Below are 15,990 nucleotides of genomic sequence, written 5' to 3'. Positions count from 1 at the left end.
TATTATGCAGTTAAGAAAAAGTCCAAAATCCAAATCCAAATTGAAAAAGCCCAAAATCCTTTGGGATTTTGGGCTTTTTTGGACACTTTTGATTCAGTAGATTGCAATCAAAAGTGAAAATGCACAACTAGATGTTAAAACAGTCCTAAATCCAAAATTTCAATATCTTACGGCTAATAGTTTTTTTGATTATGCGAAATACGTACGTACAGACGTCGCGCTGAACTAGTCTAATTGGATTTAGGGATGGTTAAAATGGATATTTCTGTTGAAATCTGAAAACAGAAATTTTTCGCGATCACAATACTTCCTTTATTTCGTACAAGGAAGTAAAAACACTTAGTGCTCGTTATAGGGCCGTACGTTATACAAAAAATTGAATTGTTACCATGTCATTAATTGATGCTTTAATACTAGAATAGAGTAGCTGTATTTTAACAAAATTTAACATTCAAGAAGAGGAAACTGCCACCATTTCATTGCGAGATGTCCAGTTTTGTTCGAATTTAGATTAAAATCTTTAACTTAAAATTTTAATTTTTATTATTATTATTATTATTATTGCATATCTCTACGGTTTAGCTAGTCAGATGACCATGAAGTAGTCTGCAGTTTGTTTATTAAAAAAACAATAGTTATAATTTTTTTTCTTTAAAAAATCAACCATTTATTACTTATCAGATTATCAGAACATACTTTTTTCATTTCTCAAAATAATCGTTTCGAACTACAACTTAGTTACTAGAAAATGGCCTATATTTTGAAAATCGCTGGTTCAAAGACGCTCAAATTTGGCGATGCTAATGACAAAATATTAATTTTATACGGTTGTTAATAGGAGACATTTTTAGAATTTTTTTTTATGCTATATATATATATATATATATATATATATATAATAGTTATAATTTTTTTTTCTTTAAAAAATCAACCATTTATTACTTTATCAGATTATCAGAACATACTTTTTTCATTTCTCAAAATAATCGTTTCGAACTACAACTTAGTTACTAGAAAATGGACTATATTTTGAAAATCGCTGGTTCAAAGACGCTCAAATTTGGCGATGCTAATGACAAAATATTAATTTTATACGGTTGTTAATAGGGGACATTTTTAGAATTTGTTTTATGCTTTCACGTGGGTTTAAAATTCGAGTAAGGAAAAAAGGTAACCCAAACTGACTTTTTTTTCATTTTTCCGTTACATTATTTCAGTTTACATTCATTTTCTCTGGAAGAGATTACAATAATGCAATATTTGTGTAAATTTAAAACAAATTGACTGGGAAATAAGTAATATCATCCTCCATTTACTACCGTAATTATGAAGCGAGTTATTAAGCTTCAAACCCATAGATAAAAACATAGCTTCTCAAGTAAATAAATCATACATACATTAATATAAGGAATGTGTCATTGAATGCAAAGCAATAAATTAAAGTAATCCTTTCTTATGTGAACCATGCGATAAAAACGCAGCTTTAACTGATATGGAACTTATAGTGGGGTCTTAATCCTTTAATCCTACTATGCTTATCAAATACAGAACAATTATATATTATGGTGTTAACTATACCCGGGAAAGTTAGGAACTAATTTACAAGACTATTTTTAATAAATAAATTTTAAAATATTTGTAACTTTTCTTATTAAAATTATATATAAGTGATTCGTTTTCAGACCTAATCTATTAAATTTTAACTGATTTTTAGGAAATTTTTAATGTATTTAAATTTTTTTATGATTCAGAAAAGTGCTAAATAATGTTACGTACATTTTAGGAAAGTCTTTGAACGGCAAAAAATGAGCCCTTTGATAGTTTTATCAAGATAAGGCAACTCCTGTCTCTGTATATACCAACACCACGACAGACTTAAAAAAAGTAACAGTTCATAAAGAATTTAATTTTTTTTTTTTTTTTTTTTTTTTTGTCTTCAGTCATTTCATCATTTCATCAAAGAATTTAATATAGACCCATATATATAGAAGCCACACACATACACACACAGAGTATACATACAATCTCTGATAGTTGTTTTTTGCCGGATCGTAATGTTTCATGGTCCTTTTTGACACGTTAACAATACTTTCCCTTTATTATATTCTATAATAGTCGCGAAAGTAAAAATATTGTTTTTTTTTTTTTTGGTAGTTGTTCATTGATTTTTATTAAGAGAATGTCGGATAATAATTGAGAGCAGCTTAGCTACTCAATTTTTTTTCTTTAATTCTTCAAGTCAAATTACAAATAACAACCACAAATTGTCTCCGTATTTTGTAACGACAAAATTGCAATATAATATTGATTTATACGTATAATAGAAATTTTAGAAAAGTTTTTCTGCAATAATAATTGGGAAACAATATGTTTTTGTTCTGTGTTACCATGATTTATTTTTTACCTAGTTTTCGAAGAAAATTAAGGTACTACTTTCAGTTGCATGGAGGGAGTGGGGGATGACAATGAATTTTCTTTACGTTTTGAGGTATGAGGAGAACGAAAATATTACTCACTTAAATTATGGTTTCCTTGTATACAAGGAAACCATCCCATATATATAAGCCTAAATATAAAATCTTGTGGCTCAAAAATCTCCAAAACTACTAGATTAGTTGCATTGAAATTTATATATGCTCTAGTAGTGTATCTGAGATTGTGCATGTGAAAATTTGATGAAAATTGGCTGAGTCGTTCTTGAGTTATACTCAATTTAAGTCGAAATAATTTGAACGGAGCTAGTTAGAAGCCGGTTTGTTATGATACTGCAAGTTGGAACGTTGACATTTATTTACAGTATTAAACCACATTAAACAGTTATTAAAACCAAATTAAATTAACGAAAACTCTATCTTCTTTCGTAGAACTGTACTAGATTTATTTTAAACATTTGTAGAATGCTTTCCTGAAGTATTTCCTTTTCTTCGTAGAACACCTGTGTAGACTATTAAAAAAAATAAACACATAAACTGTCCTTTGCGATTTGCAGTTTAGTTATAAAACTAGTTGAAATCAATTTTAAAAGTGATAAGTTTACTAAATAAACAGAAAAAGAGGATAATGAAAGTGAAAGTAAATATTTATGTGCGGTGTCATTACAACCTTATAATACATAAAATATTATTTATAGCCCGCATGCTGCTGTACAATTCTTTGAAAAAAAAAAATTGTTAAATTATAGGATAAATTATAGCAAATTAGTCTGTTTACTTCCTTAATTTAAAAAAAAAAATGAAAGCTTACTTTATCATTTTGTCGCTAAATTTACATTTTTATAATTTTATATTGTTACGTCCACTGTAATTACTAATTATAATTAGTAAAAACCACATTTTTCTGTGAAGGTAATTAATATATTATGATGTTATATAATATCATCTTTCAGAAATAAAAATTTTAATTATTTTTTTTCCACCTATTTAATATTTAACCTCGTTTATGTCTTACAATACTATCAGTTTTAAAATACTACTAACTTCAAAAAATTAAGAAAATTAAAAACAATAATTTTTGATAAATTATTTTTTAAGTATATTTCTGTATTAGTCTTTAAATCTCTACATTTTGAAATCAGTACCAAAATAAAAAGGATTTTATTGAATTGATATAATTTTTAGGTATTTTTTAACTGGGCTTTATTAATTTATATTAATTTTTAAATCTGTTTTAACAATATTAATACTTTTTTTTAAGTGCGTGTAGACCCCCAAAATGAAATTCTTTCAGCTTAAAAAGAGCCGTTTAGATAAAAAACAAAATATCCTCATCTAGATAAAAGTAAGAAAAACGATGGCAAAGAAACTACTACCATAAAAAGATAAAAGATAAAAAAACTTAAGAAACTACTACCGAGTTTAATAATTACTATTTTTTCATCTTAAATTTTCTAACAAATCTTTTTATAAATTTTAAATAATACGTTAAATAACATATCATTTTAATGCCAGGATGTCAGCAAGTTGTACAATCTTACATTATTTTAAAGGCTTATAACAATCTAATACTAAGAAATGATCAAAATAGGATACAATTTTTTAACTTAAGTAATATAATAAAGTTAACAATTTTTATTAATCCCATTCGTATTTATTAAGAGAAATATAAAAAATATACGTTCTATCATGATTTGTTAAACTAATAAAGGTGTAAAAATAAGGATACTCAAAGCCTTGGTATAGATCCTTATTTAACGTATTATTAAACATTAGAAACAATTATTTTATTTTGGCCATTTAATTTTTTTTTAAATTAATTTTAATATTTAATTAAAGATTATTCATTTTTCTAATTTTTCAACATTTTATTTAATAAATTGAAACGTACAAAATAAAGTAATAATATTCAACATTATGAGGGATAAAAAATTATAAAATCATCTTTAAAAAATTCTAAATTTATAAGCGCTTCCGGGTGGGTAATGGATGTGGATGTGTGTGTGCGCGCGCGCATTTGTGGATTTCTGAATGCAAAAATTTCTACTAGCTAGGTTTTATATTTGTTCTTTACCTACAACAATGAAATATTTTATGGTTATTCTAGAACTAAGGAGGTGTCACCTTTCTTTTTCAAATCTGATGAAAGGTGGGGAGCTATTTCTTAATAACTCTCCCTTAAAGATTCATAAAAACAAGATTCTTTATTTATTTTTGTTTTTTTTTCATACAAAAATGTAATTTCGCCAGAGAATAACTTTGAATATTAACGCTAAAACGTCGTTAAACTTTTCATAAAACCACTCTCCCTCCTAAAAACGTGGTTTTTATACTTTTTTCTTTATTTTAAGCTGTTTCAACGTATGTACTAGATTTTTTAAGTGAAAACTTTTTTAGGCGCATTATGCGGAGATTTTGGGATAGATTTTGCATGGAAAAAAAGAGTTAACTCGTAATCAAAAATATTCACGTGACGCTAGAGCTATATGTATATTATAAATGGATTAGTTCTCATAAAATACAACAGATGGCGCTGATGTGTGACCGCGTACTTAAAAATAATTTAATATAGGTTTTTTAAAAATTGTTGGTTTAGCTAATTTAGAGATGAAATAATTTTTAACAATTAAAAATTAGATCGAATTGATAGAATATTTATTTTTAGCAATAATAATTTATTTTAATTAAATAAATACCTACTTAATAATTTTTAACTGTATTCAAACAATCTCACATCAATCAACGCCATCTCTTGCATTTTAATAGAACTAACCAAGACCAGCTCTATGTATATTGTACATTCTAAAATTCTAAATACATGCAATACAGTACATTAGTACATTCTAAAAAAAATGCAATAAATTACACTTCTATAAATATATATATATATATATATATATATATATATAGATATTGTACACGCAACGCGGTAGATAAAGCATATATTTTATACGCCATTCGGGATATTCAAAAGAATAAAAACTATTTTTTTACATTTACAATTCCTAATAATTTACTTATAGTTAATTCACTAAATTTTATTATATATTTTTATTAGGATAATTCAATTATGGAGGCTAATGAAGATAGTAGGCAGAATTCAATTAACAGTCCGAAAAGAAATACAGATGAAGAAACCGATGATGATACTTATAAAATGAATAAAAAAGATGAACGTTCAGACGAATTACGAAGATTACGTAATCAGCGATACAGGAAAAGTCAAAAGAGAAAATTTTCAGAAACAGACATGTCCAATGAAAAAAACCAGACAAAAAGAATTATCGAAATTGCGTTCCAAAAGATATAGAGATAACAAAAAAGAAACTCTTGACCAAAAACAAAATATTGACAGAAAAGAATCATTAAAAAAAAATTCGCAACGATTTCGAAATACTAAAACCAGAAATAAAAAATTACAAACAATTCATACTTAACAGATTGCTGGTCCATCAAACGTTAATGTTTCATTTGTTTCAGAAAATACAAAAAACGTTAAGCATTCACGCAATCCAGAATCTTCAACATTCAATTCAGATAGTGATTCTGACTCGTTTACGCAAAATATTAACAATTTTGTTACAAAAAAAAATCAAAATTCCTATTCTAATCATATCAGTGCACATCTTGAGTTCCATAAGCAATTTCTTCAAAACGATTTTGGTCATGTTTGTGATATTGTGATAGATTATGGTTTAAAAATTATTTTAAAATATTCAAAATGAAGTTACATCAAATAACAATATTCAATTTATAAGAACGCTACTCACTAATGATAAGATAACACAAATTAAGATATGCTCAACTTATCTATCTGGAATTAATAAACAATGAATACCACCTTTATCTATTTACAATGAATTCAAATACCCTCCTATTTCAGAAAATTTGAAAAAATTACCATTAAATTTAGTATCAGAAAGACTTATTTCACCGAGAATACCATTCATGCAGATTAGAGGATTAAGGCACGTTCAGGGACAATTTGGCATCTACGGACAAGTTATTAATGTTCCTATAGAAGTTAATACAATGGTTAATCAATTACCAAGAAACGTTGACGATAACCATTCTATTATTGTTCATATAAAATGAAAAAACAATTCATAAGTCTTGTTACGTATATGGACTGGTTAACAAAAGAGAAATTAAAGAATAGTTAAAATATTTAATAACAACTCTTATGAAGTCTACAACATTAGTATTAATGACAAATTTTTTGAAGGAAATTATCCAGCAGTTAATGAACATGAAATTATTGAAGATATTCCAATTGAAGAAAGTTTAATGTCACAACAACAGACATTAATGTGGAATGATGAGATGTATTTACGAATAGCTCTTGGAGAAAATAACGTTCCAATTAGTATTTTATTTGAAGAACACGTAGAGGAATTATCATTTCCACAGATATACTATGGGTAATTCCGCAATTTTACAGATGGCATTAATGTTAGCGAATTGACAGTCAGATAAAAGGGGAGTTAGCTCTCATCACCTTTTATATATGACTATAAAAATAATAAGAATCAGAGTACGTGATTCGCTGACAATTGCATTTAAGTTCGTTGGTAAAGATACAAACATATTATTAAAAAAATTATTTTGTTCGTACAAGGGGGAGGCACATTGACTTTATTTTTAAATGACTTTTTGAAGTGAAAACTTCTTAAGGCTCGTTGTGTCAGAATTTTTTGTACATACGAATTACATGGGAACGTGGGAAAAAAAATCGCTGACTCGTAATCAAAATCTGTAACGTAACGTAAGATGTTATATATATATATGAAAGAAAAAGGCATAGAGCGAAAATATATATACGCATAAATGAGTGCATAGTATAATATGTAGTAGCGGAGGATGGGAGGTGGAAGAAAAAACTACCGGTGATTCACAATAATTCTCCCTCTCTATAGCTCATAATAATAATAAAAAATAATTGTTTAAATTCAGTGTAAGTGTAACATATTACAATATTTTTTTATTGAGTTTGGATATGTGAAGATTTTCAACACCTAATTTTATGCATTAAAAAATTATTAACCTTGAAAATATTGTCTCTAAAGATTGCTGTTTATTGTTAAAAAATTACTTTATATGAAATATTTTGATCCTGCAATTCTGTGGGGGCAAATTTCGCTCGCGCTAGTATCTCGAGAACGGTGGCCGCTAGATGCATGGGACTAGGACCTATCGTAAATTTGATCGCAAAGCACAACTTTTGGTTAAACCTTTCAAAATCGCAAAATGCCCTAGGACGCACTGTTTTCGAGATACGCCCTTTTTTTATTTAACGAAAGATATGTCTGAGAAATCCCGTTTCTTATGTGAAATATAAATAAAATAACATCATCTGTCAATAATTAGCTATCACAACTATAAAAAATTTTAAATCCACAACACCCACTTTCTCTGAAAGTAATGATGACTGATTGATGCAGAATATCATTATAAATTTACAGCGTCAACTGAGTAGCTGCTAGATTATAAAAATCAACAATAATTTTGAAGTTTGAATCGTAAATAATGATCATTGCATGTATTAAATAATGATCAATGAATGATATACACACATATCGCTGAAAGTAATGATGACCTATATCGTCATCATAAATTTAAAATTAATCATGCTGTTTACAGTTAAAATACATATTTTTTAGTAAATCAACTGTTACAACACGTGAACACACATTCATAATTGAAAGTAGCCGTTCTTTAATTTATTTGAATAAACCCGTGAAAAGAGACGGGGGGGGGGATGTTCAATAGCCAATTTCTTTGTTGGTTCTTTGTTGTAATTTTGGGGGCATCACAAACCCGTGTTTTACTACGTATTTTGCAGTAAATCCACTCTTTCTGCGTGAAAATTTAACTACAAACGGGGGATATTATTGGAAAACACACGTTCAAATTGTGCGTCAAATTGGTTCTAGGGGTCCAAGATTAAAATGGCTATTGACTGTAAACATTATATGCTACTTGGAATATATATATTAATTCGAAACGATTGCGATCCGATACAAGTTTTCACTACGGCCCTGCGGTCTTAAGCACACATACATTTTTTTAATAATTTTTGTTGAAAGCTAATATTGTGGTGGAAATAGTTTTCAAAACTACCCAGAAGGTTACTAGCAAAAAAACCCTCAGTAATTAATAAGAGAGAGTTCTAAACGTTTATTTTCAGCATACAGCCTGATCGATTTGAACTTTTTCTATCAGGCGTCATCAGGATGGAAATAATATTAATAATCTATCACAGAGGTGTGCTGTGGGTAATTTAAGGTAAAATATATTTGTTATGATAGCGAAATAAGTTAATAAATAAAATTAAAAAATAGAAACAGTAGTTTTGTTGTTTTTTTTTTACATGGATCCAGGATTTGAAGTAGAAAATTGAAGATCATTTGAAAAATTATTACTTTTTATTTTCTAATGCAAGTTTGTTAAGTCTCTTTTTTTATTATTATTTTAATAAGTCTATTTTATATACTTACTCTCCAGGTTGTAGCTCTACTGCTGTTGTAGCATCGTAGCTATAAAGAGAAAGTATAGCGATCGGCAACAATTTTAGATATCTGGGTTTTTGCAGATGTCGGCGGTTCAAGACCTACTTGATATAGAAAACCTCAAAAGATTAAAAAATTTCCGGAAGATGAATGTATGAGCGAATGTGAATTTGCCTTGTATTTTTATTAATATCTCCAGACTGGATCAACAGAAATTCTTCAAAAATGGTATGAAACATTTTTATAAGGGGGCATTTGAAGTTTTGGGGCATTAAATTTTAATAAAAATTAAAAATTGTTTTTTCATTTCAATTTCAATTTTTTAACTTTTTGAATCGTAGTCGTAGAAAACTGGGCTTTAGCACGACGAAAGTACTTAAGTTATTTAAAATTCCAAATTTTTATGTCAATCTTTTTCAATTATGAATGAAGGATACTCAACTTTATTTCTAAATAGTTTTTGCTTTTTATTTCTAAAACCCACTGACCAAAAAAGCTGAAAATTTGACACAAAATTTTTATTCGATTATATACATATATACACCCATATCCAGAGTGATTCAGGAGGATAGGGCAATACTTTGACAACTCATTCTAGAGGCTAAAAATAAGAAAAAATTTCACATAAACATAGGTCCGAAAACGCTTCGTTAGCAAGTTATACAGGGTGAAAGATTTCGCCCGAGTTTCAGTTCCTCCGGGTAAATTAAGGCTTTCTGAAATTCTGGGAAGGTCAATTAAGGGGCAATCAATTTTTTCTTATGTGTTTTGAGCTGGAAAATTGAAAAAATAGGTCCCAGAATTGTATCTTAGTTTCTAAGATATCCCGTGTAAAACGCCAAAAATAGGGTCAAAAAACACATTTTTTTACCTTTGACGTACAATAACGTTGTTAAATTGGCAATAAATCATACTTTTTTAAACATAAATTGTAGAGAATTTAATTATAAGAAGATTGATGTAAATAATGTCAACAAAAAAGAAATAACATTTTAAACATGTCGACTTTTATTAACAACAAAACCGACGAATAAGCAAAAAAAATTCATGGGGACAATCGCTCGTTTCATTTTCCCCTCTCACCGCTATTTTGTGATTTTTTTTCAATAAAAATGTATATTTTAAAAACGGATTGAGATATTTTAATGAAATTTGGTGTACGTTTACCCCACAACCAATTCTAAAAAATAAATAAGATTGAGAATTTTACTTTTAAAACTTCAAAATAGCGGCCATTTAATTTTTTTTATCATTAATAGATCGGTAAATATTAGTTTTATTGAATAATGATTAATTAGATAAAAAAATATAATCTTTTATTGTGAACAAAACGAGACCTCATTTGTTCAAATCTATTGATGTATATTAAAATGGATCCAAAAAGTACGCGTGAAAACAGGCACACAATTGTTAAACGGAATAATTTTTGTGATACACTTTAACAATTTCAGCCGTACATCTTTCTTCATAAAAATAAAAAAAACTACTCGTAATACAGAAAAATTACGTTAATTAATTATTACCGCACGTGAGAAAGACTAACTAGATTAAATACGTTTTTTACCCAAATTTTTTTTTGAATTTGTGTAGATTTTCACACGAAAATGTTTTATATATGTAAGAATAACTTTGAGGAGTAAATTATCGTTCCACCTATCTAAAATTAAAAAATAATGATGACAAACCAATAAAAAAATCTTCACATCCTGTTTACAACCTACGATATTTTTCGTTTGAAAAAGTCATCGACTTAATTGTATGTACAAATACTTATAACAAGACGATTAGAGAGAATCTTCCTTTACATAATAAAAAATAAATATAACAGAATATGTTCATTTTATAGAAAGGGATGAAAGTAAATTAAACAAAATTCTAATAGCCGAATTGCGAACCTTCTTTTTTTGAAGTTAGTTAAAAAAATTATTATTTTCTTATATTTATTTATCCTGAAATATCGATATTAAAATTTTAATAAGGTTTAATAATATTTTAAATTAGAATACCTTAGTATATTAACACTATGCTTAGATAAAGTTTAAAAAAATTTAATAAATTTCCTAAATTATTTTTACTATTTTTTTAATATTTTTTTATTAGAGGTAGAGGATTAAGATCCTATGGTTAGTTAGATACAAGTATATTTATTAAGATCTCTAAAAAATGCTGTTAAAGACGAGATTTCAGTTAAAATTTTCAAGAAAGGCTTAACGAACATCCGAATTTTTTAGCATTTAACCTTAGTGAATAATTCTTCTAGTCATTTTATAACATTAAAGGTTCGATTTTTTTAAATTGACATACATTGACTGGATAGTTAAAAAATTAAACGAATTATTATTTATAATATAATTATAATTATATTATATTATTATTATTATATAATTATTATATTATATTATTTATAATATAATTATTTATAATATTTTATCAACGGTATTATCATATTCTTCATTTAATCTTTGTATGTTATTGTTATTCCTATTATTTATCATTTATCTTAAATCATTTGCCATACGGCGTCTGGTTTCAATGATAAAAATAGATTAATTATTGTTCAGTGCTCTTGAATAGATTGTAACACTCCAGCCAGTAATCATAACAATATCTTTTTACAGAATACATTAAAAGAAGGAGGTTTTTTAATAATGTTCAAAGCTTATTCTTCATAAAATTAACTGCTTTCAGTGATATTTTTGTTGTATTGGAAGTATGTTGGTTCCGTTATGATTTTTTTGCAAATTACTTAAACAAACGGTTATTATTAATGGACAATGTGTCTGTATTCAACGATGATCTTCCTCTTTTTTGTTATCATTACTTACGTCTGAATTAATAGCGAAATGATAAACAACTTAATGTTATTTTGATGTTCAAAGTATTTTCACGCGAAAGTTAATCGGAAACTTTTGGTAAACTTAGGTTAAGTACCAAGCAAAAAAATTATTGATAATCCTACATTGAAGAGGGCCTTAGTAGCTATATAGCATTATTTTTACATCCTTTTACGCACTCGCTTATTTTTATCAAAATCTATTCTTCTCATCTTTTCGTTTCTTACATACAGCTTTTTCATACATGAAAGTTTTTTGTAGTCTATCTACTTTTTAAAGAAAAAAAATAACTATCCTAACACATGGTAATAATTTTATAATAATTTTTCTTGAAGTGTTGATTTTAAGAAGTCAATACCAATTAAGGATTCGCATTTTTTTTTAATTTAAAGTTACAAATTTTTTAATTTAAAGTTTTGTTAATTTGTCAAATGTCAAAAATTAACAAACAGCTGTAAAAGTTTTTATTGTATACGCGGGTTTTCTAAAAAAAGTTATTTATTTATTTTTTTTCTTTATAAACTTTTCTAATTTAATAAATCATTAAAGAAATGTTTTAATTAATTTTCTTTAGTTAAGAAAATAGATAAAAGAATTATGATAAGAATAAAAATTATTTTCATCTTTATCGCAGCGTGAAAGGTTAAATTTGAAGTTTTATGTAAATGTTGGTAAAGTTCAACACTATCAGCTACTTTTTATTATTTTATTAGGATATTAACAAATTAATAACTACATTTTTTTATAAATAAATTTTTTTACAAAAACAAATCTAGAAAAATGAATTAAAATTTTTCTAGTGGCAGAAAGAATATTATATACTTGTACACGCGAGCATGAACAAATAAAATATTTACTGTTAGTTCTAGGTGCTCTCTTTCTCTCATGTAAGGTTTCAAGATGATGTAAACAGGCGATACAAAGAGCAGATATTTGTATTTATGGATTACCAATTCTGATTGTTGAAAAACAATTCCGGAAATGATCAAAAACTTTCTTTTGGGGAAAACGTGAGAGGTTAATTATATTCGTACATAAAATACTACATCTAGAGATCAGTAAATAAAGATACAGGAAGATATGTTTAAAGGTATATAACCTAATGTGTTGCGGTAGTGTTTTGTTTTTTTTAATTTAAAATTCAACGGAGAGAGTTACGGAAATATATTTGGGGGTCAAAAGTTCATGAAAGTGTTTAGTTATTATAATATTTAATTCATTACATAAGAAACTAATGATTTTTGACTACTTTTATTTTATTTATTTTTTTAATAATATTTTTTGTAAGAATAATTACTAGCTAAATTATAATCAGTGTTTCTGTGATTAATAATTATTTTGTATTATAATTATGATTATTAATATATAACTTGGGACTATTCTAATCAAAATTCTCCATATTGTTTCTAACGAAAACAGTTGCATATTTTACTTCCATGTTCCTAGTTTTAATATATGACTTTTTTGCTAACTTACACGCGCCCACACACACACACACACACACACACACACACACACAAATGGAGAGAGATAGAGTATACCTAGGACCAACAGTATTTATTTGTTCACACTCGCATGTATACATTCTTTCGACCACTAGAAAAACTTAAATTCATTCTTCTAGATTTGTTGTTGTAAACAAATTTAATTATAAAAAAAATGTAATTATTGATTTGTTAATATCCTCATAAAATAATAAAAAGCAGCTGACACTGTTGAACTTTACCAACATTTACATACACTTCTGTTTTCTTTAGTAAGTTATTACTGATTCCTCTTCCCATTCATTAGTCCTGTTCCTTTCAGCCATTAAAGATTAACAATTTCATCAAACATCTCACTGAACGAATACCACCATGATACGTTCCCATTAAAGCGGAAGTTCTGTAAAATCTTTTGAGAAAGGATCTTCTGGTTCTAACTCATCTATTAGATAAAGTCATAAAAAAAACAAAAAAATCACCATTCTGTGGAAAGTTTCTTATATCAGTACCCAAAACCTGGTAAATCTTCAAACGATCGTAACTTTTATTGCCCATCAAGAATCTTTCTCCTTTGTAAAAGCTCTTTAAAAACTAATTCTATTCAATATCATTTTTTTAGAACAGTCTCAAATGAGTTGTAGTTTTCAATATGGTTTAAGATACCAGCAACACTCTATTATCCATCAACTAACGAGGGAAGTAAATTTTCTCATCGCTGCCTTTAAGAGAAGCAATACGCTGGTAATATGTTCTTCGACTTAGTCAAGCCTTTCGTTGTGTTTAATTGATAATGTATTATCAAAATTCAGATACTTCAACTCTGTATATTATCTTTTTTTTCAGTCGTTTCACACTAATCGGCATATCTCAATTTCACAAAATAATCCTTTGGGCGATTGGCTTCCCCTGTTTACAGCCAATTTACAGAATATCTACAGCATGTTCCATAGGCTGATATTTTCTCCCCATTCTACGCTACCGTTAGACATCAGATAGAATGTTCATGTCGTATGACAGGGAAAGATTCGCACGCAACAATATGGTTATTTAATCTTCTTCTTCTGATCGTCCCCACGATGTCTAGTTAAATTTATAGAATCATTTTCTTAATCACGAAGTCTGGTTTACAGGCTAGCGTATAAAAATTAACTTAGTAAAATCCGGTACAAGCCACTTATAATTTGGGTCATCATAGCTAGGCACATGTTTATCTAAATGTAACATTTCTATCTCAAGCAGAGCGAAATACATCAGTCTCTAGATAGATAGATTTCAGGTTTGGACATCAGGCCTGAAGTCGTTTTGATATGTTATTAACTCAAAATGTCTTTAAAATTAACTAGAAAACTTGAAATTAAAAATATTACATTATCCTCCATTTCGTAGATCCTTAAAAAACGATTTGTGTAATTACTTAATGTCGATTCTTTGTATTCTTATTATTATCTTAATAAAATGTATATTTCTCACTATTTGAGTATCTGCTTTCATCCAAACAGCATTTTTTGAATGCCAAAAAATACAAATGAAAAATCATATCAACTTTAAAAAACCGAGTAAAATAGGTAAAAAATATCATTCTTTGTTTTAATTTTTTAAATTTAGATTTATCTGTACAAAATTAAGGGTTGATTTTTTAGCAGTAACTTCAAAAATTATAAGTTTAAAAATGATTGTAAGAAAGAATAAACGTATTAATTATGATTTAAAATATTTTATTCGATTTTTAAATTCCACCATTGTCACTTAAAAAATATCGATAACCAGCAGGCCTAAAAACACTCTAAATTAGGTGAGGAAAAAGAACTAGATTACTTATTACACAATTAAAAAGGGTTTTTTTTAGAATTTTTTCATATTTTAGAAGGTGGAAAGTTGAATTGTGTTAACAAAGCACGTCAAAAATAGAACTTTTCTTTATTTTAACTTCAATAATTTTAAACAAAAATTAGTGAGAGATAAAATTAGATCACCCTCGATCTTTATAGTGATTTTGAAGCCAAATTGTTAATTTTAAAACATACTTAAAGCGACATTATAACTTATAAAGTAACAAAAATGTAGGTTCTACGTTTTATTATGAGATAGTAATGTTATGTATGATCGATCAGCTAATCTCACTCATATATCAATGTTTACAATTAAAGAAATTACTTATAATAATTTCTTACACAATTTAATTTAACTTTATTAATTTTTTCTGATTATTTGAAATAATAAAAAAAAAAAATCAAAGTAACCTAAATGAAAGTCTCATCTCTTTAAAAAACAGTTCATTTGTGTGATTGTTGAGACCAAGTAATACAGTTTACTTGGTCTATTGAATTATTTATTACCTAATACTAGTTTACTAGTAATAAAATGGAATTGAATTGACTGTATGGTGTCTAATCAGTAATAGTTTATCGGTACAATAATTTGTATGAAAACAGCAATTATAATAATAAAAGGCGAGAAGTACAGGTAGAAATGCAGGAAGAAATTAAATAAAAATCTTGTCTACTTCCGTTCATTTTTAAATTTGTACTAGAAAGAAGCTAATTAATTAATTGAAAGAAATATTTTACAGCTGTATACCTTTCCAAGTAAAGAAAAAATGAATACACAAGTTGTTTTATGAACAAACGATTTACTTTGCTGACTGTTATTTAACAAACTAAGCTCAGCAATCGAAATTTAATTAATAAAGTGAAAATTGAAATAAGGTTTAATTTTTTGTAGATTGAAACTG

The 15,990-nt window shown here is 27.0% G+C and overlaps 1 protein-coding gene across 1 annotated transcript in view; it reads left to right on the top strand.

Annotated features, from left to right (window-relative positions):
- The window catches only part of LOC142319932 (uncharacterized), an 81,868-nt gene that overhangs the window by 20,726 nt on the left and 45,152 nt on the right, over positions 1-15,990 (top strand). The window contains exons 4-5 of the mRNA XM_075357607.1: positions 5,491-5,632; positions 6,658-6,853. Coding sequence (XP_075213722.1) covers positions 5,491-5,632; positions 6,658-6,853 — 338 coding nt within the window. The remainder of the gene's footprint in view (positions 1-5,490; positions 5,633-6,657; positions 6,854-15,990) is intronic.

This window comes from Lycorma delicatula, chromosome 2, assembly GCF_047948215.1.
Source record: "Lycorma delicatula isolate Av1 chromosome 2, ASM4794821v1, whole genome shotgun sequence".
NCBI classification, from domain to species: domain Eukaryota; kingdom Metazoa; phylum Arthropoda; class Insecta; order Hemiptera; family Fulgoridae; genus Lycorma; species Lycorma delicatula.
This window is presented reverse-complemented; position numbering and strand designations above follow the sequence as displayed.